Here is a 21,234-nt window from a genome sequence, read left to right on the forward strand (position 1 = left end):
CTTGCCACTACCACCTGTGGTGGCATAACATTGGTGGTTCTAATTTTTTCATAGCAAGTGATAGTGAAATACGTGATAACCATATTCTTCTATGGTTCTTTCGGTAAAGTCACGTCTTTTCTATCTACGTGAATTTTCCTGAAAGAACCATAGAATATGAATTCCTGCAGTCATGAAAGTTTCAAGTCAAAGTAGATGTGATAACCAGTTGAAATTAGTGGGTTATATAATGTACCGTACTCGTATTAGCCGTATACATACATCGGTACTGCTAAAGTTTTGCTACATTAGGTGGTACCAACTTCGGCTGTTCCCCGTATATGAGTAACATTTGTGGGGAAGTCAACTCGATCAGGGGGTGGTGGACAGACATGGATTTGTACCGAGATCTGGGACCAGTATGGCAGTATTGTGATTAACTTTATTACCACAGTCTATTGCACCGTTTTGATCATAGACCTAAGCTGACAGAGAAATGTCATTTTTTTGGTATACATTGGGAAAGGTCAACAATATTTGTTTAACACGTAGGCTTTCGCGAACAATATCATCCATAATACAGAGTTTTTTTGTTAGATTGCGTAAATATAAATGTGTCGTTAACCCTGCTACCACCCGACACACCTAATTAGTAATGTTTGTCACGTAAACAAAACATGCCAATTCGTTACTACTACAGCACACCGGTGTGTTGGAGAGCAAATCCACAACATTTACAACCCGAGCGTTTTTTAAAAACATCTCAACTCGCCATAGGAATGTGGAATTTCCCGAATTCCTGCCCACCATCTGGGTGGGGGCTTCAAGTCTCGTGACATTGACGGCATTAATTGCTGGGGGTGGGGGGGGAAGAGGCTGAGGGGGGGGGAGCGGTTGGGGGGGAAGCGGTTGGGGGGGGGAAGCGGTTGGGGGGGGGAAGCGGTTGGGGGGGGGGGAAGCGGTTGGGGGGGGGGGAAGCGGTTGGGGGGGGGGGGAAGCGGTTGGGGGGGGGGGGGAAGCGGTTGGGGGGGGGGGGAAGCGGTTGGGGGGGGGGAAGCGGTTGGGGGGGGGACGCGGTTGAGGGGGGGGGGAAGCGGTTGGGGGGGGGGAAGCGGTTGGGGGGGGGAAGCGGTTGGGGGGGGGGGAAGCGGTTGAGGGGGGGGAAGCGGTTGAGGGGGGGGAAGCGGTTGGGGGGGGGAAGCGGTTGAGGGGGGGGGGAAGCGGTTGGGGGGGGGGGAAGCGGTTGGGGGGGGGGGAAGCGGTTTGGGGGGGGGGGGAAGCGGTTGGGGGGGGGGAAGCGGTTGGGGGGGGGGAAGCGGTGGGGGGGGGAAGCGGTTGGGGGGGGGGGAAGCGGTTGAGGGGGGGGAAGCGGTTGGGGGGGGGAAGCGGTTGAGGGGGGGGGGAAGCGGTTGGGGGGGGGGGAAGCGGTTGGGGGGGGGGGGAAGCGGTTGGGGGGGGGGAAGCGGTTGGGGGGGGGGGGAAGCGGTTGGGGGGGGGAAGCGGTTGGGGGGGGGGGAAGCGGTTGGGGGGGGGGAAGCGGTGGGGGGGGGGGAAGCGGTTGGGGGGGGGGAAGCGGTTGGGGGGGGGGGGTCACAGCGCCTCCAGTGGCCACATTTGAGGCCCTCTCCGCACAATCCGCGCTGCTGTTCGTTGTTGTTGTTTGTGGCAGCGGCGGTGGTGGTGGCGGCTCTCGTGGGGCAGCTGATCTCCAGCTCTTCTACTAAGACGAGCTGAGCAGTCAAGAGGCTCCTCGTCTCCTCGAGTGGTGGAGGAGGAGGAGGCGGACACGTCCACAGCGGCCACGTCTCAAGAGCAAGCGGACAAGGCCCCGGTATCCGGCTCCATTAACCCCGTGACAACCACAACCACTCGCTCGGCTCCCTCCGCGTTGGCAACACACGGACACGAGACCGTAGAAACAGCTCGAGAGAGAGAGAAAGAGACGACATGTCGAGCTCCGTGGAGCGTCTGGACGTGCTGGTGCGGGACTTCCTCGTGTTCCGAGGCTTCGCCGCCACCCTCCGGGCCTACGAGGCCGAGCTGCGTGGGGACCGAGACCGCGGCCTCCGTGCCGAGCGGCTCCTCGAGCAGCTGCAGGTGCGGGCCCAAAGCCACAAGCCACTCGCCACTCATCTGTTCACTTAATCGTCTCGTACGGGGCAATTGCCACTCGTTTATTCGCTACCCTCTCTCATTTATCTCACGCAAACACACACCCAGAACGGGCTCTAAACACTCAACAAAGCTTCTCCATTGAAGGCTTCTTTGGGGAGGATTCTATGCAGCTGTCTGTTGCTGTTTGGGCCCCCCTCGCTTGGGGGGCCATGGACCCCAGTCCTCCTGAGTTCTTGGTGTTCTGATCTTCATGCTCTTCGTCTTTGTCCTGGCCCTACTGCTCCTTTGTGTCCCCATGGCCCACGCGAACCTTTTACAATTCCCTTCAAACGTGGTCCGGTTCTCATTTTCGAGAGAACAAAACTGTCCTTTAAATGTTGCACAAGTCGGGCCTTGACTCATGACCATCTGTGCAGTATTCTATTTCATGTCTTTTTACAATCCATCATCCTTGTTCCTTCCATAAACAACAATGTCAGCCAATTCATGAGCAAATAGGGAAGTCAAGCAAGACGGCCCCATGCCGTTTTCGAAAGAGTAAATTTGGTAATGTGTGGCTTTGTTCTACTTATGGTGCTTTGGCAGTGATAACATATACCAGACTAGCTTTGCGATTGATAACTAGAGGTGTTCTATGGTACACTTTGTACTTTTGGTGACTCCCATCGTATAATTATCAAGTGAATCATTACTCTTGGGCAATTTGCCCTACACATGCGTAAACCGCTAGATATACACAGTGCTTTAGTGCTTTTACAACGAAGTCAGCAGCATATACACGAGTTTTATATGCTGGTTTTTCACGAAACAGATTCGTTTGATTGACCTTTTTCACAGTTTCATGTGTCCGTATAGCTACCGTCAAAAAATCACCGGCTCAAAAGACACTGACACAAGACAGAGATATCTTGGCTGCAGCTTCAACCCGTCAAGGCCCCACGGTGCCAGCAGGGGGCAGAGTGAGTGGGAGTCGTCGTGGTTTGTCATTAGAGGTGACTTGCCTGTGTTGCACACACGTGGGACATTGTGTTGTCCGCTTGCGCCCACTTGTGCAAACCGCATGTGAATTTGGAGATTCTCACACTGGTTGATATGCCAGCTGGTTGTCCTGGCCACGCCAACAATCACCGGCTTATCGGTTGTGAATCTGACTGCAATTTTTTTTAGGGAACTCTCATGAAAAATATATTCTGTTTGACACTAGTTGGCCACTATTAAAATCCATACCGGTGAGATTTGAATCATATATTTTTTCAGGAACCGTCCGAAAAGAGTCTTGGGACCGAGTGAAACTTTCCTGGGTAAACGCGTGTAATAGTCAGACATTAGCATACCGAGACTTTTAAATCAGAAACACATTAATATTTATAAGCATGTATCTCAAAACGAACGATTTCATAATCACCCGGCAATTCCTTATGAAATACATCTAGGCATTTTCAAATTGCATTGTTTTTTTTATATTATAACAGTTCTGAATACCAATTATCAAGTATTCTGTAGGGGGTCCACCAAATAACACGTTACAATTCCGCTGAATACTCAATTTGTAGCTGAATAGTAATTCATTTTGAAAACTTTTTTCAATAAATTGGAAAGTATTAACTGGAGAGAGAAACACAGAGATCCGGTGGAGAGAAAGTGAAAGACAGACGTTTACGAAAATAGAAAAGAGAGCTAGACACAGATGGAAAGTTCGAGAAAGATGCACAGAAATGGAGAGAAGCTATATTGTACGGACACATATATATATTGTGAGAGAGGAAAAACACAGTTGCAAACACAGAGAAACAGAGCGTGTGAGAGAGACGGAGGAAGAGGCAGCCACCGAGATGCTCAAATATAAATACACACAAGTAAGCATGAGACGCGCAGAGAGATTCAGAGTACGTTCCATTTTGCTATTTAAATAATCGCACAATTTGACTTTTGGTTTCTATGCCCCTTGAAGAAAACATGGCATTTAATTTTACATTCTGTCTAAGAAATTACACTCCAATACATGTTAACTTCTGTGGAAGTTTAAACTTTAAAGTACGTCGAGTATTGATGCATTGACATTTGCTTTAAGCAAGCTTAAAGGCACTCGAGGGGTTAGCTGCTGGAGTTCACACTTCTGCCAGAAAATGTGTTCCTGCCAAGGGATGTTCGTATTGGGAATACTCAGAGAAACGATTCTCAGCTGTCACAGTATGAATTCATTAAGGCATGTTATTAGAGAAGCTCAGCCATTTATTGAGAGTTTACATTAGTACCATTTTATTGCAGCACCATTGTACGCATTGCCATTGCTGTGGTGCCGTGTTTATTTCTTCCTGATGAAAACACATAGCAGAATCTGATAAATATTGTTACATTTTGAGAAATGAACCTTATGGCGGGACCCCGGGGTCCCATTAGCCCCTGGCTTTGGCATAAACATATTATAATGTAAACAAAAACTTTGCTCTTTTTCACCAATGGATTTGAAGGATGGTGCCAAGTGTTGTTTTGTTAAACTATGCGTTTTAAACTGAAAACGACTTACCTGCAGTACCTCTTTAATTACACTATCGATAAAATAATTTACACCCTCTGTCAATCATCGTGTTTCTCACAATGGATTTGTGAACACACTTTGTAAACAGTACATGAAATAGTACGCGTTTTCAATGCGCTGTTCATATTGTAACAAGCGTTTATACCAATATTACTCTACAAAATAGTGGGTCGCCGCTCCTCTTATCTGCATTGATACGAGTGGTATGTGGGGACTATGGCTTAACCGCAAAAAAAACCCTATGCACAGATGCATACCGACAAGAGAAGTATTATCAAGCAGGGGGAATTAACGGTGCAACGCATCTCATCTGTTAAATATCTGCAGGTAATAGGATCGTCATCGAGTTATCCTGGCTGCAGACATTGGTAGGTCATAAAATAATAATGAAGATAAGAGAGCAGTTTCACTGTATTATGCATACCGTTACGACAAATACATGACTTAAGTCGTGTAGGCAGTTTGAGTAGCTTTGAATAAGACTTATGATCCTGCCCATACCCAAGCATGGGGTGCATTCGCTTGTTCAGCTCTTCTGCGCAGTCGTTCTCGCTGTGCTTGGACGACAACAGAATGATCCGCGCCAGGTTGGTCGCGGCGTTTATGTGCGCGGTGGTACGGAGTCGCCAAAAATAAATTTATTAATGACGATTTTGACTTCCGTTTATTCGGGACCCCGGGGTCCCGCCATGAGGTTAAAATGTAGGTGCAAACAATAGTGCGTGCAATGTGTTTGCTTACTTTGCCGGGTTAAAGAGATCTCTCGATGGCTGCAGTATTTAGTGCCATATAACACGCGCTAGTAATTGTTTTTTAACTATAATACTTGTAAGCAGTGGAGGGTGATTGTTTCAGTCGAAGTGTCTCGCTGCTAAAGTTAAAATTCGTCGGTGATCATTCCATTGGAGATCCTAAGCCAGCGGTGAAAATTCCACATTCTTCTGGCAGTGGCCAGGTGCTGTATAGGACAACTAGCTCCGACAAAGTGGTACTTTACTGACAATGAAGGGATGATTGACTAAATAATTTCCCGGTCAGGATATAACTCGGACCTTTGAAGTGTGCGCTGAGCACCCTGACAGCGCCACGCGGCCAATATTTCAAATAAAAAGATCACATTCAATAGGAGCATCGCTCATCTCCATAGGTATCCCACAGGCAGCGGTGGACATTCCATATTCCTATGGCGATGACCAATAACTCATTTGTGAGTTTAAAGGGTGTAATTAAAGAAAATCATACCACACAACCCTGGTGAAAAGATAGGCACTCGTGCATCACTTGGGTTAGCGGGGTGGGGGTGGGAAAACATCTTTTGGAGTTTGGAGGAGAGGGAATTTAGTTTAAATTGGAAAATGAAGAGGTCAAAAGTCACAGGTGCACATATAGATATGCAGGCCAAGACCGGTTAAGATTTCACTCGCCACCGTCAGTTAGCCAGCTTCAAAGTGCAGTGTGCTAACCACTGCACCACCACCCTCCATGTCTAACATCTTAAATTGTCGTGATTTAAATCTGAAATGAATAATACAGATAGACTCGGGGGTAATTTCTTAAAGTCCTTAAAGACATTTGGACCTGTATGATCTCTCTTCATTGAGGGTGGCAGACAACCAGTTATGTTATATAAGTCACAATGATGGATGACAAAGTAAATAAGACATGATGCCTCCTTCACATCTATATTTCCACGTAAGAAAATGTAAGTATTTGTACACATCCCATCAGCGCCATGGCCTTCTGGGAGTATATAATTTCAGCAGCATTGGTTCAACAAAAGCAAACTATACCAGTTTTTACATTGTGTCTCATCTGCATAGTCAGACTTGCTTGAACTGATGCTGGCGAAGCTGTAATTTGAGCAGATCTAATACGTTTTTTGATGGAAGATTTCCCTTTTTTTGCACATGTGCTTAGCGAACTCTGAGCGATTTGGTGTTTATTTCTGTGTTACCTGCCAGTGTTACTTGAGTAGTGCGTTAATTGAATGTTGTTTTGCTCGAATGTGTTGCTACTTAGGGTCTGCAATGTGCGTATTTATTTGCTGTAACTTTTTTTCCATCAAGGTCCTCTGTGGGTCATTCTCGTAAAACAGCCCCTGGCTGAATGTTTCTTACCCTCATAAAGAAATGAAATCAATCAAATAAGTATTAAGGTGAACACAATAAATTAATGGTTGATGAAAAGCAAACTTTATTTATGTAAGAGAACCCTAACCTGGTTAATTTCTACAAGGTTTTTGGACGGAGAGTGCCACGATCTATGGCGTTTTAAATTTGTAATAGTGGCGCTGCATGATGTGGTTGGCGATAATTTGCTGGGATTCAATTTCAAAAGGGATTTCAGCTTGTCCAGGATAATAAGTTTGTCTTTCCTGCAGTTATCAGAAGTCTTAAGGTTATAAGATTCTGTTGAATATTTGAAAAAAATACCTTTGCAATTTAGTGTGAACTTCAATTAGATCTGTTGCTCGCATCAAATGTAATTTACATAAAAATGAATTTTCGAGTGAGTCAATTTTAAACCCTACATTCTTTACTCACAAAAAACCCCCCAAACAATGCTGGACCAAGTGTTGAGCCCGAGAGAACACCGTTAGCTTTGTGGGTGGGTGGGCGGGGTCTGATAATTTGGTTTTCGGATATTGTACGTCGTTTCCTTCCTTTCAAGGTTATTTGAAAACCCATCCCTTAGCTCTGAAGCTGTGTTCGAATAACTTGTAAGTTAGAATGCGACGGTCTGTCATATCAAAGGATTTTTGGCAAATCGATAAGGACACCCAAACATTCTTTTTCATATCCAAATAACCTTAAATATTATTTGAAGCTGTTGAAATAGCAGTCGCAATACAGTGTCTAGACTGAGAACCTGATTGTTTTGAGTTAGAGATTTGATTGGCATCCAGATAACGTGAAAGTATTATTTTTTGCTGTCCTGCAATTTCTCAATTCATTAGTCAGAACAACTGACGTTTTCTGTCAGTGTTTACAGTTTGCGGTATAATGTTACGAGTTGATAAATTTGCACGGTTATATATTGGACCTTGAATTGAAAGATAGATGGTTTTGTAAGCAAGGGGTTATGCATGAGTGGTTAAGATTGCTATTTCGGCGTACTGTTTGGAGTGCTTGATGAGGGTCGTTGTTGGCATATTAATTATTCATTGTTTCCACTTCTTTTACTTTTGTGAATTCAGTCCTGGAGGGAGGTGGTTCAGATAAATGTGTTGTGGCTGTAATCTTTGGCTCTGTTATTGCCAAATTGACAGCTATGGTGTGGGTCCTTGGTTCATATTATTGAGTGTCAAGTCAGCCTTCAGGGTGCCTGTATTTCTGCTCTCAGCTTCCCTGCAGGTCGGCACAAGGTATTAAGAGGGATTTGCTAACTATAGCTAATCTGGAGGGTTGCTTGGGTACTGATACTGATAGGGAAAAAAAATTATGCTTGAGTGCACAATCTACTTTTTATTGCTGAAAAACTAATCTCATCCGGATGGCTGCATCTACTTGATGAACCAGGTGAAAGCTGCTTGCTCGAATAACTCCAAGGTCGTGTCCTGATTTTACAAGCACTGGCTTTATCCCCATTGACCAAGCAGACTTCATCTGCCCATGAGCCACTCGCAAGCCGGCATTGACGGCCATTCCCCCCCCCCATCTCATCTGGATTTATTCTCAGGCAATTTGTTGACCGCTACGATGAGACATCACTGAGACCCTGTTCCATCGAACACACAGCTGGCGCGTCGCCAAACAGGCTATAGAGAGTTGCTATTTTAAAAGTGACTGAAAACGAAATTTGCCAAACAGGGTGCTCTTTCAAATGGGTCCTGGGACTCAGGGAGTCCTTTGTGGGTAAACAGAGGTCGACTTAGCCCTTCATATCCCTTCTGGATCCATAAAATGAGAACTGTTTTTCTTTAAAGTTAATGGTATTACCTTGTTTATACGCTCACCTCTGCCATATGAATATGGAGTTTCCACCACTGGCTCAGGTCCACCAACAGAGGTGCGCACTGATGAATGGCTTCACCCCAGCGTGTAACAGGATTATTGATACAGCATTAGCAAACTGCTAACCATTCTGTGCATGTTTCTGCCAGTTTATAGTGTGCATATAATTACCTAACTGGGTGGAAACTTGTGCACGGTGAAAGTGGGCCACGCTCTTCCTCGATGCGCTGGGTCGAGTCGTCGTTCGTCTCGCAGTGAGCGCAAGCGCGTAAGGTCGCCCGTTGCGCGTGCCGCGTTGCAACGCTGTGGCGCAGGGCCGGGTCCCACTCCCGTAGGAGCAGCTGGTGCTGCGCGAGAGCTCCACCCGGTGCCGCGGATTGGCGTCGGGCTGCCAGGAGGCGCGCATGACGCTTGCGTGGCTGTCACTTTGCATCTTTTCCTGTACCATTGTGCCCCCCTCCATCTGCTTTGCTGTCGGCAAGAGGAATATTAATGCTCGACCTCTTGCCCCCTGCTTGCAGTCGCCACTGGGAACAATCCAGGTCTGAGTGGCAATGACATGAGTTCGCTTGTGTTGAACCAACGAGGGCACTGCCATGATCACCCCCCCCCCCTCCTTTGAAGCCACCTGACTTCTTATACAGGACCCATTTCTAAGAGAGGGTCTTGCCGATAAACATCTGGCAATTCACGAGCATTGGTTTAAGCAAGCCTGACTGCTGTTGAGACACTGAATGTTAAAATTGACCCAGTTTGCTTGTTTTTAACAAATGGCTGCTAAAATTACGCACTCCCAGAAGGCTGTGTGGCTGATGGGATGTGTCAAAACATTTTTTTTCGTGGAGGGACACATGTGAAGGAGGCAGATTGTCCTATTTTGTTCCAGCTAAATGTAGGCTTTCACCTTTATTGGAATACACTGCATACTATTCAACCCACAGCCTTGAGATAGACAGATACCCTCACCAGAAAAGTGTTCAACAAAATTAGAAAATCAGCCGAGTGAAACGGTGTGCTTTTGCCACGATGCTCCTCGCAGCTTGCTAATGAGGGAAGTGAAGCGGCTGCCTCTCTCTCAGCTGGGAGAAGTTGTCCTTGACCAGCCTGATGACCCACCACATGGCAGACTTAGATAGTGTCATTGTTCATCTACTCAGCAAAAAAAAACACAAGTGGTGCTGTTACACATTACAATTTGTCCTTTTGTCTTCACAGTCAGAGCTGCTGTAGTGGTAAAAATGGGCTGTTATACAATGGAACACCGTACCGGCACTTCTCATTACACCAAACCTGTATACCAGCACTTTTCAGAACTTTTCATATTTTTACTCTAAGATGCTTTTTTCAGTTGGGACACGGCAGGGAATATGGGCTGCAGGATTAATAGGTTTCATATTGACACTTCCACGTTTACATTTTCACCACTGGGTCCTTGTCGCGAGGCCAAGGCTCATTTGAATTGTTTTTGCTCACAATTATGACAACAAGGAACAAAAGCGTTAAAACATGTTTAGCTTTCATTGCAGGTTTGTCCATGATTCTCCCTCATTCCTTGTATTCCCAGAATGCAACACAACGTAAGCTAGGACAAAGCTGCAGCAACTCTGCTGCGGCCACTTGCGTCTGATTCGTCAGATAGGGATTGGGTTTGTGCCATCCCTCCCATTAGCATGGTTGGCTACGTATGGTGAAAATAAGTTCTACATACATCCCCAAAGCAAAAATATTTAGCCTTGGGCGAGTTTATAGTTCAATGCTCCAAAATTGTATTACAGTGGAGATTGAAGAGCTGAGGTTTTGTAAGCATGCTGAAAATGTAGGGAATGGTGGTAAAATGTATTTTTTGTCATAACTGTGAAAGGAGGTTTATGAAATGGCTCGGTCTTATTTTGTAGCATCGATACTCACATTTGTATTGAAACTAGTGTGGAAGCCTTTGTGCTCACCAAGAGAGCTGCAGGAGTGGGTACAGTTGGAGGGCAAACACATTGGTCTGGGAAATTTTACTTAGATTGCTTTCCACCTTCCACAAGACTAGTGTCAACCTTTTGCATGAAGTCTGCCCCTTGTGCTCTTCAGAACCGTGCTTCCAGTGCAGGGCCTGGCGCGGTGATACATGCGTGATTCAGCATGCTAGAGGCAAGAGCTGGTGGATTGTGTGGATTTGTGAAACTTGCCAAACCCATTGGGCTTCGAGGTGGCCACGATATTTCAGTACAGTTGGTTCTTGAATCCATCTGCCCAAACTTCTGAGTGTTTCTTCCAGGAATGCCGGTTTCTTTCCACACACAAAACATGCCTTCATCACATCCCGAATTGGATATTGCAACTCCCTTATCTATGGCCTCCCAAATCTCTACTCTTCAAACTCCACAAATTACTGCTGCCCGACTCTGCACCCACCCTCAGACAAGGGACCGCATCACCCCAATACTTCAATCCCTCCACTGGCTTCCAATCTAATCCCAGATCGATTTCAAGATCACATTCACCGTCTTCAAGATCCCCCATGCACTCGCCTATTCTGACCTCTCCCCTCTCATCTCACTCTAATCCCCTTCATATACACTCTGCTCCACCAATCAAGGCTTTCTGTTGAAGGTCCCAGTCAACCTTCGCTCATTGTGAGTTTGCTCATTCTCCTCTCCCCCGGCCAACCATGCTGTCGACTCCCCGCCTTTGTTCAAGACCTTCCCTTTTCTCACCTTCCATTTTCTCTCTGCCTACGACTGTTGGCCTCACTCTATAAAATATACCGACTGTATAACGCCTTGAGATAAGGTCAAAAACGAGATGAAAAATTGCAATATTGTATTGTGGTTACAGTAACATTAAAATTAACTAAACACTGCTCGTTTACATGGTGATATTTTACCAAGTGATATGTCGTCCAATAATACATTTATGATCTAGTTAGTTTTTTTTACCGAGATGAACTCTTGTCTGATTGGGTGCACTGTTTTTGTACGACGAAAACGAATTGGTTTAATCAAAGCAATGGTGGAGCTCATTCTGAAGTAATTGCAGTTGGGAGAGATCTTTAGAGGGTGTAAAATGGCACACCAACATGAAAATAACCAAGCAGAGTTTCATAAGTAACTTAGAAAGCTGCGGGAGAGAAAGTGTGTTTGAAAGGACAGGTCATAGAGTTAAAATAACGGAAAGACTCGACACATTTGTCAATAACACTGCCGTAAAAATAAATGTAGAGAATGGGACGTTTCAAGAAATGGCTCCTCGCAGAACATAGGGAATTAGTTAATGACAAATCTAGCGCTGAAATTTTCTTAATTTTTTGTTCCATTCCTTTTTAGCTGCTCTTAATTTTTTTATGTGAAACTTCGAACGTTTTTATTCTGCATTCTCTTTCATGCATTCATATCCCAGCCTGTGCTGATTTCTGATGTCCTTCCAACTCTGCCGTCTTTTTTTTTCCTCGCTCCATCGACCCTTCAATCAATTTGCTTATCTTTCTCCATTGCTGCTTTTTGCCACCACCTTGGCTAATCTGTTCCTCCACCAACCATTTTGCACGCACATCATTTGTCATTTAGTCTCTGTACCTGGTGCCCTGTCTTCTCAGACATTTTTCCTGCACAGAATCTTTTGTGTGGTAACTAAAGCCCCCCCCCCCCCCCCCCCCCCCGTGCTGTCTGCAACAAAACGCCACGGATGCTTTCTTTGAGCTCATTTCTCAGCACTGCTGCCCACGAAGCTTGGTATTCACAACCATTCTTTTGGCGGAAGGCTATCGTGAAGGAAGGCGCTAAGTTTCACAGGCATAAGTCTGCAGTAGTTTCACAGTACGGGGTGACGTTGCTATGTGTAATCCCAATTGAGTAATTTGTGGTCTAATTTCTTTGAATTTGGAAAATGTGGACTGGCCGGCAGACAGTGGCCTACTCATTTTGATGTGATCTTTAACATCCGGGGCAAAGCAGACGACTTGTATTTTCTGGTTAATACGCCCGCAGCATTAACCAGGGCAGCCTGCTTGATTCGAACCATGATCCTCTGCGACAAGGGAGAACGCGCTACCGCTGGGCTGCGTCATCACCCCGAGTGGTGCCACTGTGGCCTGCGTGTCGCTTTCCTTATTCTCCGTCATGTACTTCGCATCTGTTGTGATCATAACTTGCAGAGATTCAAACCGTCACTTCATTTATCATCATCACCACCATCCTCGGTGTTTTGTCCATGAGCTCATTTCCCTCTGGTAACTTATCTCCTAGTACCATTTCCATAACTGTTTGCTAGTTTTACATTTTATTGTAATCTTATAATTTTCCATTCATTTCAATGACACCAGCATTGCTAAACTCTGTCACATGATTATATTCAGCTGTCACTCCTTGCCAATCTGCCTTTGCCCTTTTTGTTATCGCAGCTCTCCGTATGTTGCATCTCCTTGGTGCTTCATCTAGCCAGGGTCGATACAATTAGCACTATCTTGTGGTTAGTCAACCGTTGTTGTACTTTGGATCGACCTACACCCTGTCACATGAATGTGGAATTTCCTCCACTGACTCGGGGCTGTAAAGAGGAGATAACCACTGCCCAGAGTTATTATTAACCTGCTACATTATGTACATACCTAACAGTCATAATTTCTAACGTTTAAATTTGGTTGTGAGCATTGTCCTTAAGATTTAACCGTTGAGATAAAATGATAACAATTGACACGTTAAAGGCTGGCACACCGTTTAACAATTTTAACATGTTTATCTGTGCCGGGTGGTGAAGGGTCTTAACACAATTTGGCCAGATCATTATATAGCCTCCCCCAAAGTCTAGTGTACGAATTATTGCGTTTATGTTGTGTTGATTAACGCCGCTTGTAACATCCCCCTGCTGCTGCTGCCGCCGCCGCTGCCGCCGTCACAGCTATGCGTGAGCTCGCTGGACCTGCAGTCACTACGCGATCTGTGGGCTCACCTGGAGAAACGTCTCTTCTCGCGCCTCGAGCACGCGCACATGCTCACCACGTGCAAGCTGCGCACGGGCGTGCTGCGAGCGTACGTTGCGCACAGCGTGCAAGCCGGCCGGCCTGACAAGACGCTCGAGTTCTTCCAGCGCGTGGGCCCCGAGCTGCACGGCTCCCCCGAGTGGAGGGAGTGGTTTGCTCTTCCATTTCTGCCCAGCCCAGAGACGCATTCCACCTTCAGCGCTTACTTCACCAAGCAGTGGAACGACACCCTCTGGCTCTCGCTACACAACTTCTTGAGCGTTCTGCTGCACACGATGCCGGTGCCCAGCTTGTTGTGTTTCGATTCCGAGGTGCAGAGGAGCAACATTTTGCAAGAGGAGAACGAGGCTTTGAGGTTCAAGCTGTATGGACAGGTTGAGGCTCAGAAACCCAGGAAACTCGCCGACGTGCCTTTCGTGCGAGCGGGCGAAGCCGACGTGGCCGTTACTGCGGAGCAGAAGTCTCGGCAGGCGTCTGGGTCCGCTCAGAAAAGCTCTTCTGTGAAGAAACAAACGACGCCCTTGCGTAAAGACGCCGCAGTGTGCGAAAGTGGGCGCAGTGGCGGTGTGCGCGACGGGCGGCAGACGGAGCGTGCGCGCCGCAATGGGCAATCGGAGCGGGAATCCCGTCAGCAGCTTCTCAAGGCGTCCGCCCTCAGTGTGGAGAAACGGCCCGACTCGGAACAGAGTGCAACAGACTCTCCCAGCAAAGCAGAGGCGCAGAGTAAAGCATCCGCCACCACCGCCGCCACCACCGCCGCCGCTTCGGGGGGAGCGCGTATCAATCGCGAAGAAGCCTCCCAGCAGCCCTTCCTCGTGCTCTGTCAAGAGGAGTATTCCGAGCACCATTCCCCCATAATGCACTGCAAGTTCGACGCGTCAGGGAGCCGGGTGGCGAGTGTGGATGTGGACGGGGTGGTGAAGGTGTGGTCTTGCAGCCCAACCCCCCAGACGCACACCACGGTCATGGCCAAGTCTCCGCTCCTGTCGCTCGAGTGGGCGACCAAGCCGCACCGTCTCCTGCTGCTTGGCAGTGGGATCGGCAGTGTGCGCTTTTATGACACCGACCAAAAGAAGTCCGTGGCGGACGTCACCCTCGACATGGCATACCCGCGCGTGCTGGCGCTTGCCTGCAGCCCCACGGGCGGGTCGTTCGTGTGCGGGGCTGCCGCTAGCGCCCACGGCAACGGGACGTCGCCTCCAGAAGCGGCCGGGGGGTCCGCCACACGGGGCCAGCTGTCTCTGTGGGACGCGAAGACGCTGCGTCAGCAACACCTGTTCACACTGGACCCTGAGCCCGTCGCCATCACCTGCGTGTCCTTCAACCACAACGGGAACCTGCTGGTGTGCGGGGCGACCGACGGGCTGATCCGCCTGTACGATGTGCAGCGCTACGACTGCCTAATGAGCTGGCGCGCGCACCAGGGCGAGGTGTGCTCGGTGGAGTTCAGCGGCGACGAGACAGGCGTGTTCAGCATGGGCGCAGACGGAAAGTTCACGCAGTGGCACCTGCAGCGCGAGGGCGCGCGCGTGGCCGAGCTGGAGGTACACGCCGACGCGGCAGGCCCCTTCGAGGTGTGCGGCTGCAGCGGGTACAAGCAGACGCACGCGCCCCGCGGGCGGCTCTTCGCCTTCGAGCCCTCGTCGGGGCAGCACGTGCTCACGTGCTCCGCACACGGAGGCATCGTCTACCGCCTGGAGTCGGGCTCGCTCTCGCCGTGCCTCACGCTGGGCGGGCATCGCGCCCCTGTGGTCACCGTAGAGTGGACCACGGCTATGGACTGCGGCATGTGCCTCACCGCGTCAATGGATGGCAAGATACGCGTGTCGACGCTGCTGGCGCAGTAGAGTGGCGCGGCCCACATCGCATGGTGTCGCACCCCGGCGTTACTCTCGGCACGACAACCACCTGCACGGTGATGCGTCGCATAACACGCCGACACGTCGCAAAGCACCACAACGAACGGCGCCACACGCCACGCCACAATACCCAATGTAAAACAAACATCTCCATAAGCAGAGCCCTTCATGGACCGACACACTCGGCACATCACTCTTGTCACGTTACTCACGCTCACCGCATGCCTTGCACGCAATATATGATCATGCGATGCAGCTCTGTTGTCCTCGGACAGGATAAATCTCGGTCGGGTCATGTTGTACATCTGTCACGTCTTCACTGACAGCTTCTGCTTACCAAAAGCACGCGCACCAGTGCAGGGAAATGCAGCTTGAAACGGTTTGTGTTTGTCCACATCTGAAGATCACACTTTGCTGCTCATGCAGGATATCCAGTCAACCTGCAATGTTTAATTTCACATTTACGCAAACATTACAGTTTAAAATTGTTAAGCCTCAATGAAAGATTGCTTCTTTGGTCAATGGGCACTGGTAATCTTTTAGGAATGTATTATGAGCGTTCCTCCATGGTTTATTTTCTCGCTTCTTCGACAAGTTGTGAGATTGTTAGAGTTGAATGATCTTTTTGAGCAGCGGTCCCCAACCTTTTTGGCACCAGGGACCGGTTTCGTGGAAGACAATTTTTTCATGGACCGTGGCGAGTGGGAGGGTTCATCATTGGGTCTTTGCCCCTTTTCAAAGAAGCTCTCCAGCGACGTTTGTTTTTTACTCATTTTGGCTACGGGTTAGCTTGTGGGCTTACCAAAACTGTGACAGACAAGTGCGCAGTGCGGGAAAGAGGCGCGGATGGAAGTGGTAAATAAAATAATGGGCGGGCCACGCGCGGACTCGCCTCTCACCTCCTGCTGTGCGGCCCGGTTCCTAACAGGCCGCGGACCGGTACCGGTTGGGGACCCCTGTTTTAGAGGTTTTCTTTTTTTTCCCAATGCCAACGTATTGCCGATCAATTCCCCACATTAATACGAAACTCCTCGCCGTGCTGGGCTGGGCATCTCGCACAGCGGGCGCCTTGGATGTTGCCACGAGGTGGTGCCACGTAATGTCGGTAAATCCACAATGGGAACAAAATGTGAGCGTTCCCGGCCGTTGGATGTCACCACTTCCGAGGCAAATGAATACGAATCCTGTTAAGAATTTAACACACACGTTTTCGCAGCCAAATCGATTCGTTATAACATTCTTGGTTAGGGGCTATGTAATGAACTGGCCACTTCTATGTTGGGTAGTGGATTGTCTTACGACATAAATCTGGTCAGAGCATTACATGATTTAACCCAAATCCGTTAAGAATATGTTAGAAATAATAGACACTATTAAATCCTTGTTCAAGGTTTTCAATTTTCTTACACTCCTTTGGGAACATTGGCCATTTTAATAGCATTTTCACCGCACCTCTGATTAGCACGGTGCGCAAGAAGTTCGAGATACATACATTTTACAGACAGCATTTGAGTTGTGTACGCAGTCACGTTTCACAGTATCGATGTTTGCCTGCCTACGCGTATTAAAAAGCGCTTAGCATTACGCTGAACGGAGGCGGTTCAGCACGGGGCGTGACTGCAGGGAAATAGGAACAGGGCCCGGGAATGAAATGAGAGGCGTCCATTGATCCGCTCCGATTTGACATCCTCCTGCTTGGCCCACTAGTCACGCGACGGACCCGTCTCACCCTTCGGGAAACGGGAGGAGGATGTGACATCGCTGCTTCGTCTGAACTCGTTAACCCAGCGACCCCACACCCTACAGTGCAAATGCTTTGCGGTTGTGCAGTGAAGTCACTCCTGTGTGATGGATGCATCTGTGTCGAACAAACGGGCCGGAACAAGAAAACCCACATGCATATGAATTGGGCATTTGTGCCTACGATTGAAGCTGCGGAGCACAGCGTTGTGCGAATGCTTGGCGCAACGTTCCCGTGTTTCGCAAATGGATATGATACACCCGTACGTGTTAGAAACGTGCTCCGCGTGACACGCATGACGGTTGGTACACAGGATGTTCAAGCAGAACAATACCCACACGTAGATAACCCATGGGCGCACTGCTATTGTGCATCGTATAGCAATGTAACAGCTATTATATTTATATTTAGGGTCGACCATAAGTGTTAAATACTGCATCGATGTCTTTGTTTTTGCTTTATCTCAAAAGCCGTTTATCGCCACACTGTTCACACAGTCATGCACACGATGCATATAACGTTGAACTGCCATGAGCTTATGTTGACTGGTGTATACAATGGAGAATTTGAGTTAATTTACAATTTATTAGCCTCGTCTATCTTTGTGAGTATTATTGCATAATAGTTTCCAAATGTAAATGTTTTAAGTGCACTTTTACTGACGCAGTTACTGAGCACAGGCCCAGAGGTCCAAAACGTCAAGCGGGCAGCAACAAACGTGCACTGTCAAAGTTGTTAAGAGAAGTGTACGCGTTTCTTTTCCAAGGTGAACTCAAAAGTTGAGCAGTGAAAGAGAGGTAAGCGGAGAGAGAGCGAGAAGTGTTGTGGTGACCTGCGGTGTGGTGGTTGAACACCATGTGGATGAGACAGCACTTATTGAAGTCGGTGACAATCTTGGTACGAAAGGCGTCACGCGGATGGGCCACAGATCCCTAATTCAGGGCAATGCTTTGCCTCTCTGCCTCCTTCACCTTGGACTGTGATTATGTTACAAACCCTCGCACACCTTGGATTATTTCAGTGTGCTAGTTAAGACTAAGATGACCGTAGTTGTGTTTGTACTTCATGAGACCATACGCACAAGGTTTTTACTCTTCATTCTCAAGTTTCACGTTGATTTTGTATAATCAGGTGAGAACTAAAGAGACCATGTTGGTTTCCTGTGCTAGAGTGACCCGGGTCACCAAAATTACAAAAACCAGAACATTAAAACAAAAAATAACAACAAACTAAATAGAAATTGGGGCAGAAACAATGGCATTCAGATTAGAGCAAAAACAACCATTTTACGAAAGAAATTGAAAACGGTGCACAAACAATATTAAATTTCGAGTAGTAAGTTGTCTTGTGCAACTGAATTTTAAAAGCAATTCAAAGTAAAATGAAGTTACAGGAACATAAATATGAATTTTGGGTGAATCGTGCTCTCGTGTGTAAAGAGACAAGGATGTGAATCCCCATGCCATGCAACGCCACCTCGCCAGTCCACACCACGACTCAGATCTTGTCTCTGCTCACGATGCGTGCTTTTATAGTTGCCACACTTAAAATGTTTTTCAGACTTGAGGTTTCTCTGCGATAATATTTGACATTTGAAAGGATGCCATGATCATGGGACCAGTATACAGCATTTGGTGTGGGTAGTGAATGATGGATTCAGTTATTTGGGTGATAAGTGGCATTCTGTTCTTTATTATGTGCATTACAATATTTTTCTCACACAATAGTTCGGAGCAGCGTCATAAATGCAATTGCTTAAAACGTTTGCCGAGCCCACACCATTGTTAAATGTCAATAGCCATTTGTTTCACCCTGGAATAGACTAAAACGATGGCAATGGCATGTGGACTCAACTCATCATAAGAAGTTCAAATCCTGGTTGGGGGGTAGACTGGGCCATTCATCCCTCTCGGGGCCGTAGATTGAGCAGCACTTTGTAGGGAATGAGCAGCGCTTGTCTCGGGGAAAGTGACTTTTTCACCACGGGGCTCGGGGGCCACCAGTGGAGGCGAGGGGAATCGTCCTCCCCACTCGCAGTTTTTAGCAGAGAGACACTTTGACCTTGAATACTAAGAATCGTGTGTGTGTGTATAGCATGGTGCAATCTCGGCTTCAGGATACATCATGTAAGTTGTGCACACTCTTTGACATGCACCACCTCCCACACCCCTTAATAATAGTTTTCTGTTTCATAATTTTGTCTCTGTGCACGGTAACCGTTTTCGGATTCCAATCAGCTTTGGGTATCCTGCTTGGTACGAATGTCATTAGGAGGCCACAGTCGTCCGCTGCCACCGAGCTTTGTATTTGTCACTCGGCCTCCTCCCTGGTCGTATGGCCCCTGGGTGAAAATAATAATGATGTGTCTTCACATCATCACGGAAGTATCTGGGATGTACACGCAAATAAGCATTAATAATAACAACATTGTTAATTATTTACATCCCTGGGTATTTGAACAATCTTAAAAAAATGTGTTTCATTACCACCACGGGGGGAAGGTGGTGGAATACAGATTCACTGGAGTGCACGGTCAAAAACAACGAATCCCGCATGGAGGCACGGCCTCTGTGTGTGTGTGTGTGTGCACACGTGGAAACAGCACGCCATTTGGGTGCTTGCAGGGGTTACCAGTCCCAAATTAGGAACCAGATGGTGGCTGACAAAAGTTTTCTCATTACCTTATGTGAAGAGGGATAGGAGTGATCTACTGGTCTGTCTGCATATAATTAAGTTTCAGAAATTAATAATTATGCTTTTTAATGTAATGCAATACGTGTCTGAGCAGGAAGCCCAAAATGCCAATCACATAAGTATTGGAAAGTTAATGGTTTTTCTTTAATTGTTTTCTTCTATTTTTGTTGAGGTTATTCCGGTATTGCACATATAATTAGTTGGTGGAGGCCTTCGGAGAGTGATGCTGTGCATACGAATTAACGTAAGTTGTATGTGCACTCTGCTACGTTTGGTGCGTTACCTTTTGAGTCAATAAATATTGAAATAAGCCATGCGCTATCCTCTTTGGTTCTTTCGGTAAAGTCGCGTAGGTAGAAAATCACAACACAAGCGGTCGTCCTCGGGCGGAAAAAATAATCCAGCAGTGGAACTGCTGAACCAGGAAGAAACACAGCGCTGTACGTGGAAAAGCCTGATGGCGCAGGGCAGGTTGTTTCCCTCTTGCATGAAGGCTTCTATGAGATGTAGTTACCCCTCTCCTCTTCGGCACGTGACAGCAAGTTGCTGTCTTGACTAACTTGTTCCACTGCCTACACGGCGTAGAGCCATCGGCGTGGAAGTGGGGCGCAAAGTGCCCTCGTCCACGGGGGAAGCTCGTGTCCCTGGCGGTTGGCGGTGTCTGCCGAGTCGTCTGTGGGGTCATCTCGAGCGGCGCGAGGGGCTGCGCGACACTGAAGCGTCGTCGTGTTTTATTTCTGCCGCTTTACGTAAAGTGTGTTATTCCATGTATAATTTTCACATGTATAGTGTTGTGTTGCGCTCTGAATGGTAATCAATGATTTATGAATACGTTTGTTGTGGTGGAGTATTCTGTGCCTCCTTGCAGGTCATTGTGTATTCATTTTGCAAACGTAAAATATTGCTATTCATTACTCCGTACAATTCGCTTGCGACATCCAACCTTCGATATTGAGTGCCTTCTTGGTATGCTCTCTGACTTGCCTGCAGCTGTTAAAACTCCATTACCCTGAGAATGTTGAACGTTAAACTGACGCTCGGTACAATGAGGTGATAAGTTGCCAAAGTTTGAAATGCATTTCTTCTCGACCTCGATCTAAAGCAATAATTCCACAGTATAAGCTGTAGCTTGAACATAAAAAGCAGTGCATTATGGGTGATTTTCTTTGCGCCTCGCTGAAGTGACGGCCCTTTAAATAAAAACTCTGCACACAAAACAAGGCACCCACTGGGCGCGATCTGCAGGTTCCTTTAACTCACGCCTTGGCCACGACCCACAACCCTGAGCCGACAGTGGCAGTGGTGCAAGAAAAAGAGAGCCTAATTGTGCCAGACTTTCACGCATTTCGCCATTAATAATTTGTTGATTTTTTTTATTGGCAAGCCAC

The 21,234-nt window shown here is 47.4% G+C and overlaps 1 protein-coding gene across 1 annotated transcript; it reads left to right on the forward strand.

The window, feature by feature from the left end:
• The first annotated feature begins 1,571 nt into the window (after positions 1-1,571).
• Positions 1,572-20,208, forward strand: WDR91 (WD repeat domain 91). Its single transcript, XM_061565303.1, has 2 exons — positions 1,572-2,076; positions 13,471-20,208. The coding sequence occupies exons 1-2, from the start codon at positions 1,927-1,929 to the stop codon at positions 15,397-15,399; spliced, it is 2,079 nt and encodes a 692-aa protein (XP_061421287.1). The 5' UTR covers positions 1,572-1,926; the 3' UTR covers positions 15,400-20,208.
• The last annotated feature ends 1,026 nt before the right edge of the window (positions 20,209-21,234 follow it).

The sequence above is a fragment of the Lethenteron reissneri genome, chromosome 34 (genome assembly GCF_015708825.2).
Source record: "Lethenteron reissneri isolate LAM-NWPU_2019-01 chromosome 34, ASM1570882v1, whole genome shotgun sequence".
Taxonomy (NCBI): Eukaryota; Metazoa; Chordata; class Hyperoartia; order Petromyzontiformes; family Petromyzontidae; genus Lethenteron; species Lethenteron reissneri.

What these genes read in the sequence shown, in the direction of transcription:
- WDR91 (XM_061565303.1), top strand. Translation starts at nt 1,927, where the DNA reads ATGTCGAGCTCCGTGGAGCGTCTGGACGTGCTGGTGCGGGACTTCCTC. An exon ending in GGCTCCTCGAGCAGCTGCAG is followed by an intron (nt 2,077 to 13,470) that starts GTGCGGGCCCAA and finishes CCGCCGTCACAG; the next exon opens with CTATGCGTGAGCTCGCTGGA.